Source organism: Symphalangus syndactylus, chromosome 2 (assembly GCF_028878055.3).
Source record: "Symphalangus syndactylus isolate Jambi chromosome 2, NHGRI_mSymSyn1-v2.1_pri, whole genome shotgun sequence".
Classification (NCBI taxonomy): Eukaryota; Metazoa; Chordata; class Mammalia; order Primates; family Hylobatidae; genus Symphalangus; species Symphalangus syndactylus.
The window spans coordinates 27,573,271-27,587,153 of record NC_072424.2 but is presented as its reverse complement, the minus strand read 5'-3'; the positions used below and the strand labels follow the sequence as shown (position 1 = coordinate 27,587,153).

At 41.5% G+C, this 13,883-nt stretch overlaps 2 protein-coding genes across 10 annotated transcripts in view; one reads left to right on the top strand and one right to left on the bottom strand.

The window, feature by feature from the left end:
• Window positions 1-13,883, bottom strand: part of BBIP1 (BBSome interacting protein 1) — a 21,728-nt gene extending 7,845 nt beyond the window's left edge. Inside the window, exons 1-5 of one of the 8 annotated variants that reach the window (XM_063626475.1) lie at window positions 13,462-13,883; window positions 13,005-13,113; window positions 11,827-11,919; window positions 8,212-8,348; window positions 5,540-5,617 (exon numbers count right to left, since the gene is read on the bottom strand). In XM_063626475.1, the coding sequence (XP_063482545.1) occupies window positions 13,056-13,113; window positions 13,462-13,883 (480 nt within the window). In that variant the 3' untranslated portion in view covers window positions 5,540-5,617; window positions 8,212-8,348; window positions 11,827-11,919; window positions 13,005-13,055. Of the gene's footprint in view, window positions 1-5,539; window positions 5,618-8,211; window positions 8,349-11,826; window positions 11,920-12,271; window positions 12,448-12,593; window positions 12,702-12,869; window positions 13,269-13,461 lie in introns of those variants that run through there. The other 7 variants (XM_063626485.1, XM_063626544.1, XM_063626534.1 and 4 more) reach the window with 7 other exon arrangements.
• Window positions 13,321-13,883, top strand: part of SHOC2 (SHOC2 leucine rich repeat scaffold protein) — a 93,504-nt gene continuing 92,941 nt past the window's right edge. Inside the window, exon 1 of one of the 2 annotated variants that reach the window (XM_055249312.2) lies at window positions 13,321-13,406. The gene's annotated coding sequence lies outside the window, so the exon portion shown is untranslated. The remainder of the gene's footprint in view (window positions 13,407-13,883) is intronic. The other variant, XM_063626252.1, reaches the window with a different exon arrangement.

Here is a 13,883-nt window from a genome sequence, read left to right as displayed (position 1 = left end):
CAGTGGCACGATCTTGGCTCACTGCAACCTCCACCACCTGGATTCAAGCAATTCTCCTGCCTCAGACTCCTGAGTAGCTGGGATTACAGGTGCATGCCACCATGACCGGCTAATTTTTGTATTTTCAGTAGAGACGGGGTTTCACCACATTGACCAGGCTGGTCTCGAACTTCTGACCTCAAGTGATCCACCCCCGTCGGCCTCCCAAAGTGCTGGGATTCCAGGCGTGAGCCACCGTGGCCAGCCCTATTCTTCATTTTTGTAGATGTAAACACTGAGATGAGAATGGGAAAATTATATTCAATCTTTGAACTTAAGTTATATGCTAACAATCATGTAGTGACCTATCATCAAGAAATAATTTTAAATGACCAGCAGACGACTCAATTAGGTATTCCTTCAGTATTGTTGAAAGCTAAGAACACTCTCTTGACTTGTAAAAGCACTACTTACTTAATAATTTTAGCGAAGCCCTTAGTCTTTCTTACTTGAGTTACCAATGTTTCCTTGTCTCTGTGTGTAGCTCCTAAGAGATTTTATTTCCTGGAGCATTTTTGTCATAGTAAGATTCTACCAGGCTAGAGAGATGCCTTTCCTTCATACATTCTTAGAAAAATAATTGTGGGACTGGTGTGGTGGCTCGCATCTGGAATCCCAGCACTTTGGAAGGCCAAAGTGGGAGGATTGCTTGAGCCCAGTTCAAGACCAGCCTAGACAACAAAGCAAGACCTCATCTCTACAAAAAATTAACAAAAATTAGCCGGGCATGATGGAGTGTGCCTGTTAGTCTCAGCTACTTGGGAGGCTGCGGTGAGAGTACTGCTTGAGCCCGAGTTTTAGGTTGCAGTGAGATATGATCATACCACTGCATTCTAGCTTAGGTGACAGAGTAAGAGCTTGTCTCAAGAAAAAAAAAAAAAAAAAGAAAAGAAAAATGGTGAAAGGGGAGATACGAAATGAGATGAAGCATGATGGTTTATCCACAGGTCCATTTTCTCAGGGAATGCATTATCAGCAGACACTACATATAAAAGTTTAGGATCTGAAAATTGATTGTTCTTAACCTCGCTTGCTTGTATACCCCTCCGATTGTCTTCAGGCATCTTGAGGGATATGCAAATCCTGGTATAAAGACTGATGATTGATACAATAACCACGTTGTTCTTTGAGATGTTAATGGACTTTCTGATAAGATTCCATAGTTATTAAATTTGAGAAGCCCTGGGAAGGAAAAAAGTTAAACTTTCTTTTTAATAGCAGGACTGTTTAGAAACTTTAATATGCTAAAGTATGTGATACATTTCAAACAGGAGAGTTGAGTATATATTGTTTCCTAAAGTTATGTGATTCTGGAATTCTTTAAAAGTGCAATTATGGGACCAGTATTGCCTAGAACACACTTTGTATTCCTAGGGCAATGTCACTTTCAATATGGCATATGTAGTAAGATGCTATATCTTAAGCACATTTAAGGAAAATACCAGTATTTACAAATAACTAATTTTGAAATTAGTAAAAGCTGTATTTCTTCTGAATGTAACATTTATTAAAATCAAGTGAAGAATGGCTTTTTTCTCTGTTAAGTGAAAAGTTTAGACTGTCCTGGACAAAGCTGTCTTTTTATAAAGGAATTACTTAAATGTGAAAAGATAAAATCTTGCAAAAGACTTGTAGATTTGGCAAAAATGACATATTTTTCTCCTATCACAAGGATATTCTGATGTGGGGGTTTCTAGTGACACAATATTTTGTGCCAAAATGTTAACTAATGGTTATTTATGGGCCTTATTTCTACTTTCTATTACATGAACATCCATTACTAAGAAAAGGTTAAGAACAAAATTGAAGTATTCAAATGGCAAGTCATCTTATATTAAAATTTTAATTCAGCGTCAAACTTACTAAGGCATAGTCTCTAGGCTTGAGGATCCTGAAGGATGGGGGTGGAGGGAGAAGAAATAGGCACATAAGCGAAGAAGCATAATGCAATATAAATTCTATACTTAGAAGTATTTGTAAAAATCCCATGGGAACACAGAATAGGGAGCAATTGTGTCAGGTACAGATGATGGGGGAGGAACTTTAGGTGCAGGTAACAACAGTTTGGGCAGAGGCATGAAGATGGGCAACACAAAGCACATGGTGCATTATGGGGGAGGCAAGGAATGCTAAAAAAAAAAAAAAAAAAGTTACGAGCAACCTGTCTGGAAACAAACCCAAACCAAACTGCAATCAAATTGATTTTGAAGGAAATAAGGAGAACCACTGAAAATTTTAGGAATGAGAATGACCTGAACAGATCTAAATGTATTCAGGAGGACAATTACAGGGCTATTTCAAATAGTTTAGGTGCAGGTGAAAAATGGGTGCTTCAATTGAGCAACTAGCTACACTGTGAAATCATAAAGCTAGGGAAAGACAAGATTTAAGTAAAAGCTGTGATGGGGTGGTGATTAACTCAGGCCAGCAAAACAATGATACCCTCAATAGATTTTCCATTAATCAGGCAAGCATCTTCATAGAAACAACTTCAATCTGTAAAGACTAAGATTTATATAATTTTGTTATTAAAAGGTTGGCTTTTTTTTTTTTTTTTTGAGACAGAGTCTTGCTCTGGCACCTGGCTGGAGTGCAGTGGCGTGATCTCGGCTCACCGCAACCCCCCACCTCCTGGGTTCAAGCGATTCTCCAGCCTCAGCCTCCTGAGTTGGGATTACACGCATGTGCCACCACACCCAGCTAATTTTTTGTATTTTTAGTAGAGACGGGGTTTCACCATGTTGGCCAGGATGGTCTCGATCTCCTGACCTCGTGATCCACTCGCCTTGGCCTCCCAAAGTGCTGGGATTACAGGCATGAGCCACTGTGCCTGGCCAGAAAAGGTTGGCTCTTATGTCATCTCTTGAACTTAAATGTTGTGGACTTGCAGGAGACCTACAAGTGAAAGTCTTAGAAAAAGACAGAATCGTTCACTAAGATCTTCCCTGCACACCTATTACGTATTTGGGAAAAGAGCCTAGCTCCTAGTTCTTTGTTCAAGAAAGTATAAATCTCTACAGTGGACAGAAATTATGAGTTGACAGGCCAAATTAATGCTGTACCTTGTATTCTATTTGGAAATAAACACTGGACAGTAAAGACTAGAGTGATAAACACGTTTGAGAATGATGATGTAGGTGACAACAAAAGCATTACTCTTTCAGAGTAGAAAACTAACAAATGTAACATAAAAATAATTTGGAATGATAAAGTACCTATACGAACAGATTTTTTTCTTTCAACAAACATACTAAATGTCTATAATGTACCAGCCATAGCTAAGTGAGGGAGACAGAGTAGGTAATAACTAGTTCCTTTCTTTGGTGGAGATGAGGTAAGGAATGAGACACACGTAAATAAATAATTATAATTGAATACAATGTACTTTAATAAAAGCATGCCTATTGTGCCTTAAGAAATGAAAACCATGAAAAACTTGGCCAAGGATAGGGGACAATGGGTGGTCTCTGAAGAATTATTAAACATGACATTGGAGCTAGTCCCAGAAAGCTGAATGGGGGTTTATTAGGCAGAGAAGGAGATGTATACCAAGGGGCAGATGTTCTAGACAAAGTGAAAAATACATTCAAATGAAGAAGCATTAAAAAAAAAGTGTTCTGTCGGAGGACGTGGCTTGAGTGCAGTGTGTGTACAGTGTGCACCAGGTATTGTGGTGGGACTGACTAGCTGGAAGCCAGTTCACACTCAGTCTGCAATGCTGAATTTGGACTTTATATCCTATAGTCAGGAGGGAGCTAACTGGATGGTTCTAAGCAGTTATGTGACATGATTCATGTTTTGGAAACACATATTCTAGACAAAATAAAGGAAAAATGAGAAGAGACACTAGAGGAAAGGAGATTAGTAAGGAAGCTATAATTGTTTAGGTAAGATGATGAAAGTATGAATTAAAGCAGTGATAACAGACACTAAGAGGAGAAGACATAAGAGGTAATTAAGGGTACAAGAAGTTGAGATTCAAGCATCCTCCACCTTCCCACCCCCCACTGCCAGTGGGTGATAAGGAAATGATCACAGACGACTTAAGTGAGCTAACATGCTTGCGGATATACCCGTATTAATTCATATTGGAAACACAGATAAGAAGGCTGAGAAGGAAGAGTAAAGACTATGAGTTCGGTTTAGATTCACAGAGTGTGGAAGTCCAAGAGGAAGGTAAAAAGGACTGGAGGCCCAGAGTCAACTGTACAGTAGTACAAGCTACAGAGGTGGATATAATCACTCAAGAAAGATATGGCAAGATGGTGAGTGGTGGGGTGATGGTAAAAAGAGAGAAGAGTCTAGTGTGGTGGTTGAAAGAAGCAGCTGAAGTCAGATTAGTCACTTAAATTACTTGATTTTCTGAGCCTTCGTTTCAACTGCAAGATAAAGCTTACAATGGCATCAACTTGAGATGGCTGGTGCATTAAAGATATAATTCATATAAAGCCATTAGACCAAACCCTGTATGAGAGCTCAACGAATGTCAGCAATTCTTACCATAGTGTACCATTATAATGTTGGCATAAAATCAGATTTTCAGAAAAAATAAGCTTATTAACATGTATTAGTTATAGAGGCTTATGACTAAAAATGCATGATGAAAAACCTATGGGCAAGCAAAAATATTTTAGAATTCTCTACCTCTTCTCTCAATACCCATACTCTTAAGAGTTATATTAAAGGCAGAATCGTTTAAATGTCAAGACATTTACCTCAGCTTCTTTCCTTTAGTTATCTTAGTGGCTCTTAAATTTTAGTTTGCTTAAGAATAACAATAGCAACACAGTGTTTAGTATGAAGTCACGCATGTATTTCAACTAAGTAGATATTTTAAGGAATTTTCTGCAGTAATTTTGAAAATGACTTTTATCACCATAACTGGTGATTTTAGAATTGAATTACCCATGTGCCCATCCACCTCCCACTGCATCTCCCAATTGCAGCGGGAGGTGAACGGGCACATGGGTAAAATTATATATTGGGTTCACATTTTATATATATATATATATATATATGATGAAATTTAACAGACTAAAACAAGGTTTAAGAAGAGTTATCTTGTCCAACATCATATAGTTGATAAGAAACAGGATTTGAACTCAGGTCTGCCTTACTCAAAGGCAAGGTGTCTTTTCAGCTTTCTCTATGCTGCATCTGTAGGACAGGGAGATCCCAAGCAGGTTTAGTATGGTGATTCACTGAAGGAATATCAACATTTAAGATGACGGTGGAGAGATAATCGTAGACTATGGTGTGCAGAAGCCAACAAAGGCTGAAGTAACATACAATCTTCAATTTCTACTGAAATGGGAAATTTTGAAGACACTAATAACCCTTACAAAGGAGGGTGAAAATAAAATACGAGGCAAACAGTAAATCTCAGGAATGAGGTAGATGAAAAATAAGCACAGCATATTGACTAAAGCACATTTCTTCCTCTTTAGTTTGGGAACTGTGTCACAGTTGGACCAATATATGGCTCTAACCAACATGTAGCTTTTCTTTTTTTTTTTTGGTCTTCTTAATTTGAGGATTTAGCATTCCAGTTGTCATGTTTGATGCCATTCTGAAATCTCTTAGGAAGAAAAACTGCTTTTTGACTCTAGATTGTTTATAGCATTAAATATTATTTAAACACTATGTCACTGAAACTTTCAAATCCCAAGCTTAATTAGAAATATACAACACTTTAAAAGCTTACAAATTTTGCATTTTTAAATTATTTTCATCATATCACAAATTATATGACAGCTTATATCACAACTCATATGAGAAGATACTGATCTTGGGTTAAACAGCTGAAGAGGGCACTTAGCTTTAGACTGCACCTATTTTCATCTAGCCATCTGGAAAATGTAAGCTGTGGTCACACAGGGGACAGACAGAGAAGGAGACTAAATTACTGAAATTCAAACTGCATTCCTGATTACTCATAACGTATACATATGGATCAGAAACATCAAAATGAAAACATATTGTGGATGCCAACGTCAAGTCTTGGTTTCTGAAAATGTTCAGGATGGGATTCGGATGTTTTTAAAACTGTCCTCCCCACACTAAGTCTCCTTAATCTAGTATTTGATCTTTGCTGGGAGCCCCAAGGAGCCATTCCATGGGTCTATGTGTTTATCTTCCATAATATGTGCCTACTACTCCTAACCTGTCACTACATCTTCATTGTAATTCCTTTTTCCCTCTATTAATGTATCTAAACTTATCAGCTTATGCTAATTGTACAAGACCCCAGTTTTAAAGTTAGAAATAGAATCCTTGAGCATATCCTAGGATTCCATGTGTTTTAAATAAACTATGACAGTAAAATCCAATGTGTCATTGGATAAACAGAAGCTTATACTACAGTCTGTCATTTCTAATCAATCTATTTCACCTTTGTATTTTAAATGAAGTACAGGGTTGCTCTCTGGTGCTAACTAGTTGCACTTTATTTCATATTTATACTTTAAATAGGGTACATGGTTGTACTCTGGCCATGCTGCTAACTAGCTGTGTGACCTTGAATACATTTCTTAGCCAACCAGAGGTTTGGTTTTCTCATACAAAACATGTTTATTATCTGTCCTGGGTTGTAAGGTTCAAGTGATAAGTGGATGTAAAAGTCCTTAGAAATACAGTATGACATTTATTATTCCAGGACTAATTTTCATATTGCTATAATAAAGGACTTGTTCTAGATTACCGTAAGGTGTCTTCTGTCTCTAAAAATCTTTGAATCTTCATAAATATCATGGTACCTATAAGACAGCATGATTTATTTAAAGGTGCTTTTCTTTAAAATACTGTTTCACTTACTTACTTTTGAAGCAGAATGTGCTGCCAATTAGTGTTCTTAAATGTTTTAAAAAGTATGATAATAAAGCAAACCTATTTCATAATAGAACTCAAAGTTGAGAAAATGTGAACAAACTTTTAAAAGGGCAGCAAAGGTTAAAACCTTTAAAATTGTAATCAAGGGAACAGAAGCTTGTTGTCTAAAAGAATCTATCTTGAATTTTTGATGGAGATAACAGGTGACTTGTTGCCTAACCTACAGAAGTAAATGCAGTTGACATATGGCAAAAATAAAACATTTCTGAAGCATTTTGAGATTCTCAACAAAAGCACCACTCATGTTTTCATGTTAAGAAACATACATGTCATGGCCGGGCGCGGTGGCTCACGCTTGTAATCCCAGCACTTTGGGAGGCCGAGGCAGGCGGATCACGAGGTCAGGAGATCGAGACCACGGTGAAACCCCGTCTCTACTAAAAATACAAAAAAAAAAATTAGCCGGGCGCGGTGGCTGGCGCCTGTAGTCCCAGCTACTCGGAGAGGCTGAGGCAGGAGAATGGCGTGAACCCGGGAGGCGGAGCTTGCAGTGAGCCGAGATTGCGCCACTGCAGTCCAGCCTGGGTGACAGAGCGAGACTCCGTCTCAAAAAAAAAAAAGAAACATACATGTCATAAACTGGTAACCCTTGATGCTATCCACTTAAATATTTTGTTGGTTTTTAGGTATTTAAAAAGTATTTGAGCCAAAGTTTAAAAATCAGGAAATTTCACAAAAAATCCAAATTTTAGCTCCACTTGACAAATCTGGCAATGTCAAGCCCATATTTCAACATGGCAAAATTTGGCTAGGGCTGGGAAGTGATGCTTCACTTAGGTAAGCACATGCTCTGGAATTCTCCAGTCCTTCCTATTGCCTATTCTTTCCTCTTATCTACTTGCCCATCCATTGTAGGCATTTGACTTTGCAACTACAGTAAAACACAGAGCCACTGTGAACATATGCCAAGCTGTCTAATTTTATCATTAATGGGCATTGAGATGCAAAAATACAATCTCTGGGAACTGAAGGAGTAGTCAGGAGCAATCATGGCCATGGACTGTAAAGGATACTTTGTGCAAAGAATATTTTTCTTCTATGAATATTTATTAAGTTGGGTCGCTTAAAGTAAATTCAACCTGCCTAGTGTGGGGGTTCTGAGGGGGTGGTGAGAATGGTAGAATAACAAAATTTTTATCTTTTGTCTTAACCGAGACTTGTGGTTAACTGATAGATGAATTTTCAAAAACATACTAGATTTCTGAATGTAAATATGAGAAAAAGGTGAAAAGGGGAGCCCAGAAAGAATGCATTTTTCAGCAAACATAAAGTAGTAATACTCACGCTTACTCAAGCAACTGCCCACATGTTAGCAGAATGCTTAATTTGGATTGATAATGTTTATCCGGAGATGCCAAGTAACATCATATGTCGTATGTCGGAGACTACAGTAGGTTCTATTCTGCTTTGCTATCTGGCATCTGCTGGTAGAAGAATGTTGCAACATGTTCAATTTAGCTAATTAATTCAAGCTCATGTGAATAAAATGTGTGGTGTCTAGCTTCTGAAATGTACCTAGGCCTAAGAATGGGAATCCTTCTTGGGTGAACTTGGATGATGCCGCTGGCTCTGGGAAAATCCAGTAGCAGACACTACCATTAAGTTAGTAATGATACATCCTACTCATGCAAAATGTCTTTTTCTAATAACCCTTCCTATTTCAAAATTCAGTACTAGACAGTGGTCCTAAAAATGTTAGCTATTAACCTTTTAAAAAAAGTATTTGCTCAGCACCTGAGGTATTTAGTTAGCTATTTCAACAGTGTGCAAGGAAAGAGAAAAGTTGTTTGATACTTTACGGAGTGCTTCTTAAAGCCCAGTCCCCAAATCATCTGCATCAAAACTCCCTGTACAATTATTAAAAACACAGATTTTTCTGGAGTTCTTCAGAAATCAGAATTGCTGAATCAGAATACTTTTTCTTTCTTTCTTTTTTTTTTTTTAAGACAGGGTCTCGCTCTGTTGCTCAGGCTAGAGTGCAGTCGTGTGATCACGGCTCACACAGCCTTGACCTTCTGGGCTCAAGTGATCTTCCAACCTCAGCCTCCCAAGTAGCTGCGACTACAGGAACATGCTATCCCGCCCAGTTAATATTTTGTATTTTTTGAGACAGGGTTTCGCCGTATTGCCCAGGATGGTCTCAAACTCCTGGGCTCAAGTGATCCGCCCACCTGAGACTCCCAAATTGTTAGGATTACAGGCATGAGCCACAGCAGCCGGACTCTAACTTTTAATTAAGTCCCCCACATTAAACTTAAGAGAACTACTGTCATAGATTCATTCTTTCACTTACTAAATAATCAATGTCAATATGTGCCTGAATTCAATATGTTCCCTAACTGCATTGCTTTAGAAGTTATTAACTACCATATATTGACTGCATTCCACGTGCTATAAACCGAGGTAAAGCACTTTATATATATTTGAATTAATTCTGTACAATAATCCTTAATGGTTTTAAGGCTCTTTTTTTTTATTTTATTTTTTTTTCTTTTTTGAGACAGGGTTTCACTCTGTTGCCCAGGCTGGAGTGCAGTGCCGCGATCTCGGCTCACTGCAACCTCTGTCTCCCAGGCTCAAGCGATTCTGGTGCCTCAGCCTCTTGAGTAGCTGGGTGTGTGTGACCAAACCTGGCCAATTTCTGCATTTTTGGTAGAGACGGGGTTTCTCCATGTTGGCCAGGCTGGTCTCAAACTCCAGACTTCAAGTGATACACCTGCCTCGGCCTCCCAAAGTGCTGAGATTATAGGTGTGAGCCACACCTGGCAAGGTGCCGTTTAATAGATTATTAATAGAGTGAGTAGGCTGTCCAAGGTCATCCAGTTATTGAATAGTCTTATTCCTGAAACCCAGGACTCATGCTAAAACCTGTGATTTTAATTGGTATATTATTTTGCCTTACTTAAATCTGGAGTATTTCCACACAAGGAAATTTCCTTCTACACAAAGGAAGCAACTAATGGAATGCATTATGTAATTTTCAATATGATGGCTAAAAACATTCTATACCAATCTAAGAGATTCTGTCCTCCCAGAGCATTTTATTCCACTCCCTTATGTGCAGTTTTTTCCTTTCACTTATCTTTCATGATCAAATATAAGTCTAGGCTAGGAGGAGTATACGAGGTTGGCAGTCTTGAGAGTTTTCCCTTTGTGATTATGAAGTAAATTCCACAAACACTTCTCTATCCACTGGGCAGAGAACGTATCTAACGTACTAAGTGTTAAGTATAATCTTGATTTTGCAATTTTTAGTAGGCTCTGCTTAATGCTACCAAAAAGCTATCATAAAAACACCAGGACCAATTAAGACTTGCATGAGAATTTCAGTGAGAAAAATAACATTGCCTAAATTGGAATGTGACCAGATGGCTAACAGTTGCCTTGGTATTTGCTTTGATAACATCAAGATTCATCTGTATTTGAATTGCAGGGCCCACACATCTTTCAACAATGTCTGCAGGGTGCCAGGAGTTGAAACTCATAAACTATGCTGACATCAGTACACTTTACTGCAGAAATTCATTGCATCAGCTCCAAGAATAGGCAAAGTAGCAGAAACAATTTATTAAAGGTAGTCAGTCTATGTTGCCTACCCAAGGTGCTAACACATACTCTATACACACAGGATTAAATGCTACTCTCTTCTTTGTAGGACACTGGAGAGGGGTAAGCATGCTGAGAAGTGAGATGGATTTAACCGGCAACTCATGGCAAAGGTGCGTATAGCTGCGTTTGAGAAGGCTTAGTCATGACTAGAAAAGTGTGAATACTGTGACACATCCTTGCAAAAAAAATGTTCAGCTGAAGCCTCTAGACTAACTTCTGGTTTACAGAAGAAAAAAGGGGGGCCCATTTCCAAAAAGACTCCTGGCTTGAACTCTTCAAAATGCCAATGTCACAGGGGGAAAAAAAAGATGGGGGAACTCTACTACATTAAAGCTAAAGAAAAATTTTGACTGGATCTTGATTTTTTTTTTTTTTTTTTTGCAGGATTGGGAAGGAGAAGGTATAAAAGATATTCCTGGGTAAATTAGGAAAATTAGCACTTGGGCTAGATTTTAAACATTACAAAAGAGCTGTAATAATGATATTGTGTTTTGCTGGAGAACTTCAAAATTTTTAGGGAATTCATGCTGGAAATCTTAAGGGTGTCTTGCCTAACAATAAGTGTCTGCAACTTTTTACAACAATGAAAAAGTGAAGAGGAATGAAAAAAATATGGCAAAATGTTAACTGCTGCATATAGATGATGGGTACATGAATATTCATTAAATTATTTAATTCTTTCAGCTTTTAAATATATGAACACTTTCATAATAAAACATTGGGGAAAAAAATCATGTCAGAAAGACTTCACGGGGAAACGTAAAAAAAGGTTGAGTAGCAGGCGCTCAGTGCTCAGCTGAATTTCTGATAAATTGAAGGTCTCTAAAACTTGGCTGGAAGTGTCTTGGGCATCCAAGAGACACCCGATATATTCAAACTTTCAGTAAGTATTTACCAAAATAATATCATGTGCATGGTGAAAATGACAGGTAGACAAATCTGATACAAACTATTCTATTTAGGTGCAGACATGGTAGTGAAGCTAAAAACATAAGCGCTATTATGTATATAACATACTGATTGTCATAAAAGACGTACAAAAAATGCTAAACTCAGAGGAAATTACTTCCTGCTGGTGAGAATCTGGAGACACATCTCCACGGATAACAGAATCAGATACAGAATCACAAAAGGTGAGTGCTACAACAGATTTCAGTAATTAACCGCAAAGAAACAAGAGTAGTTCATTTTGGCTGGCGTGTAAGTACTAAGGAAGTAGAAATTAAGTCGAGAAGGTAGGTTTGCATCTGTATTGTTGACTGGCTGGATATTAACAATTTTCAATTTTACCTGAAAGTTCTGGTCTTCTTGCTGCAGCTTTAAGCATCCAACCCGGTATTACCAAGATGACTGAGAGTTCTTGACTCAAGCATACAGAAGAAACTACAAGATAATGTATGGTAACTTTGTAAAAGGCCATATAAAAGCAATACAGTATTTTCAAAAATATTCAACACGTTGTTTAAGAAACTGTAGACTTGCAGGATTAGGATAGTATATCCCACCACCAGAGCCGCAGTCCAAGCTTACAAAGACTGAAAGAAGAGACGCGGAAAGGGGGGAAAAATCAGAATGGGAAGGCAGGTGGCAGGGGAAAAAGACTGAGGTCTTTGCCCTGGTGGTTCACCTATAAAAGAAAAAGGGGCTCATCTTTTTCTTTTATAGGTGAAGGTGGAAAATGATGTTCTGAAGTTCCCGAATTCTCTTCCCTCCAAAAGCCAGGGAGTGAAAGTACTTAATAGGAACTTGCGGAGGCGTGGTCAAGAGCTCTATTTTGCCGGAGTTAGGAGCTCCGCCCGGAGGTCCGCGCCCATTCCCCGCTGGGGTCCTCCCGGGCTGGCTGGCTCCGGCTGGGCTAGGGCGGCCTGTAGAGCGGCCTCACCCCACAGGGAGCCTCACGGGGGCGGAGGGAAGGCGGGCCGCCGCGAGGCCAGCCCGGAAAGAAAACCGCCTTCCAACGGAAGCGGCCCTGAGCCCCGCTCGCCATTTCAGCGCCTCCGTCCCACAGGGACCGTCCGGCCCGGGTCCGGCCCACTGGTTGGGGCCCAGGGACTCACCTCACTTTGCAACTAAGGTCAAGAATAGGCATTCCCTGGGGCACGGGCGGCCAGGCTATTAACACCCTTCCGCCATGACCCTATTCGGAAGTGCCAAATGCAACTTCCGGGCAGGAGAGGGATTTTCGGAGCCCTAAACTGTTGTCCATCTCCGTAAGTGACCAGACGTCTCAGTAAAATAAGGGCCAGGAAACTGGACGTGTAGTCCAGAGTATAAATTAACTTGTCTAACATGGGATGTCTGGTCACCCACGGTACCTCTTTGGGCTTACTTACAGATGCATCCCTTCCCAGACGGCTCAGCTGTTGCCCAGGGTAACGGTGAGACTGGAGAAGGAAAAGAATCTACGTCACCCTGGAAACAGGAAGCCAGGAATCTCCTGTTGCCATTATCAGTTATGGCCGCCTTACCTTCAACAGTAACTTCCGATCGGGGAGTTGTCACTCTACCCTGCCGGAGGCTTACTCTGTAGCCCGGCTAGCCAGCGGCGCCCAGTGGGCGGGAGACGGCGTAGAGGAACTGAGGAAAGGGCAAGGGCGGAGAGAGAGAAGCTGGCGCCACTGCCCGTCTCTGATTGGGCAGCTTCTATTGCCCCGGCTCCGCCCATTTTTCTTGCCTAGCGAGTGACGGGCCCACGCCGGAGGGGTGGGGCGGGGAGGCTGGAGCGAGAGTAGTGGAGGGGCGGGCGGGGCGGGGCGAGTGGGGGAGGGGCGGGCGGGGGGCGGCGGTTGGGCAGCGTCGCTTCTTCGGAGGAGGAGGAAGAGGAGGAAGGAGGGCGAGCGAGGAGGATGGCGGAGTCGGGGCTCCTGACGGTAACCCGGGGCCGATGAGGGGGAGGGTGTCTGTTGGTCGGTTCTTCCTGCCTGCCTTCCTGTCCGTCGGGCAGTCGGGCTGGCTGTCGGTAGGGGGAGGCCCGGCGCGCCCTGACAGGCGCGAGCCGGCAGCGCCGGGGCGAGGCCCTCGGGGCCCTGGGAGGCGCCGCCACCGCCGCTTTCCTGGTTGCTGTCTCCGGCTGTGCGGGGCCCTTGGAGCCGGCTCGCGTGGGAGCCTGCAGCCCGGCGCGGAGAGGAAGGCGGTCGGGTCTGACAGCGGCCGGGGCCCGGCCTGCGGCGGCGGCGGCGGGCGGCCCGGACAGCGCCTGGGTGACGGCGAGCCGGCGCGAGGGCGCGGGCCGGGGGCGCCCGGCGGACAGCCTCGCTCCTCTCGGTTCCCGGGGGCCCCGGGCCCAGTCCGCAGGGCGCCCGAGTCGTGTAAATCGTTGGCGAGGGCCCGGGCGCAGCGGCCGTCAT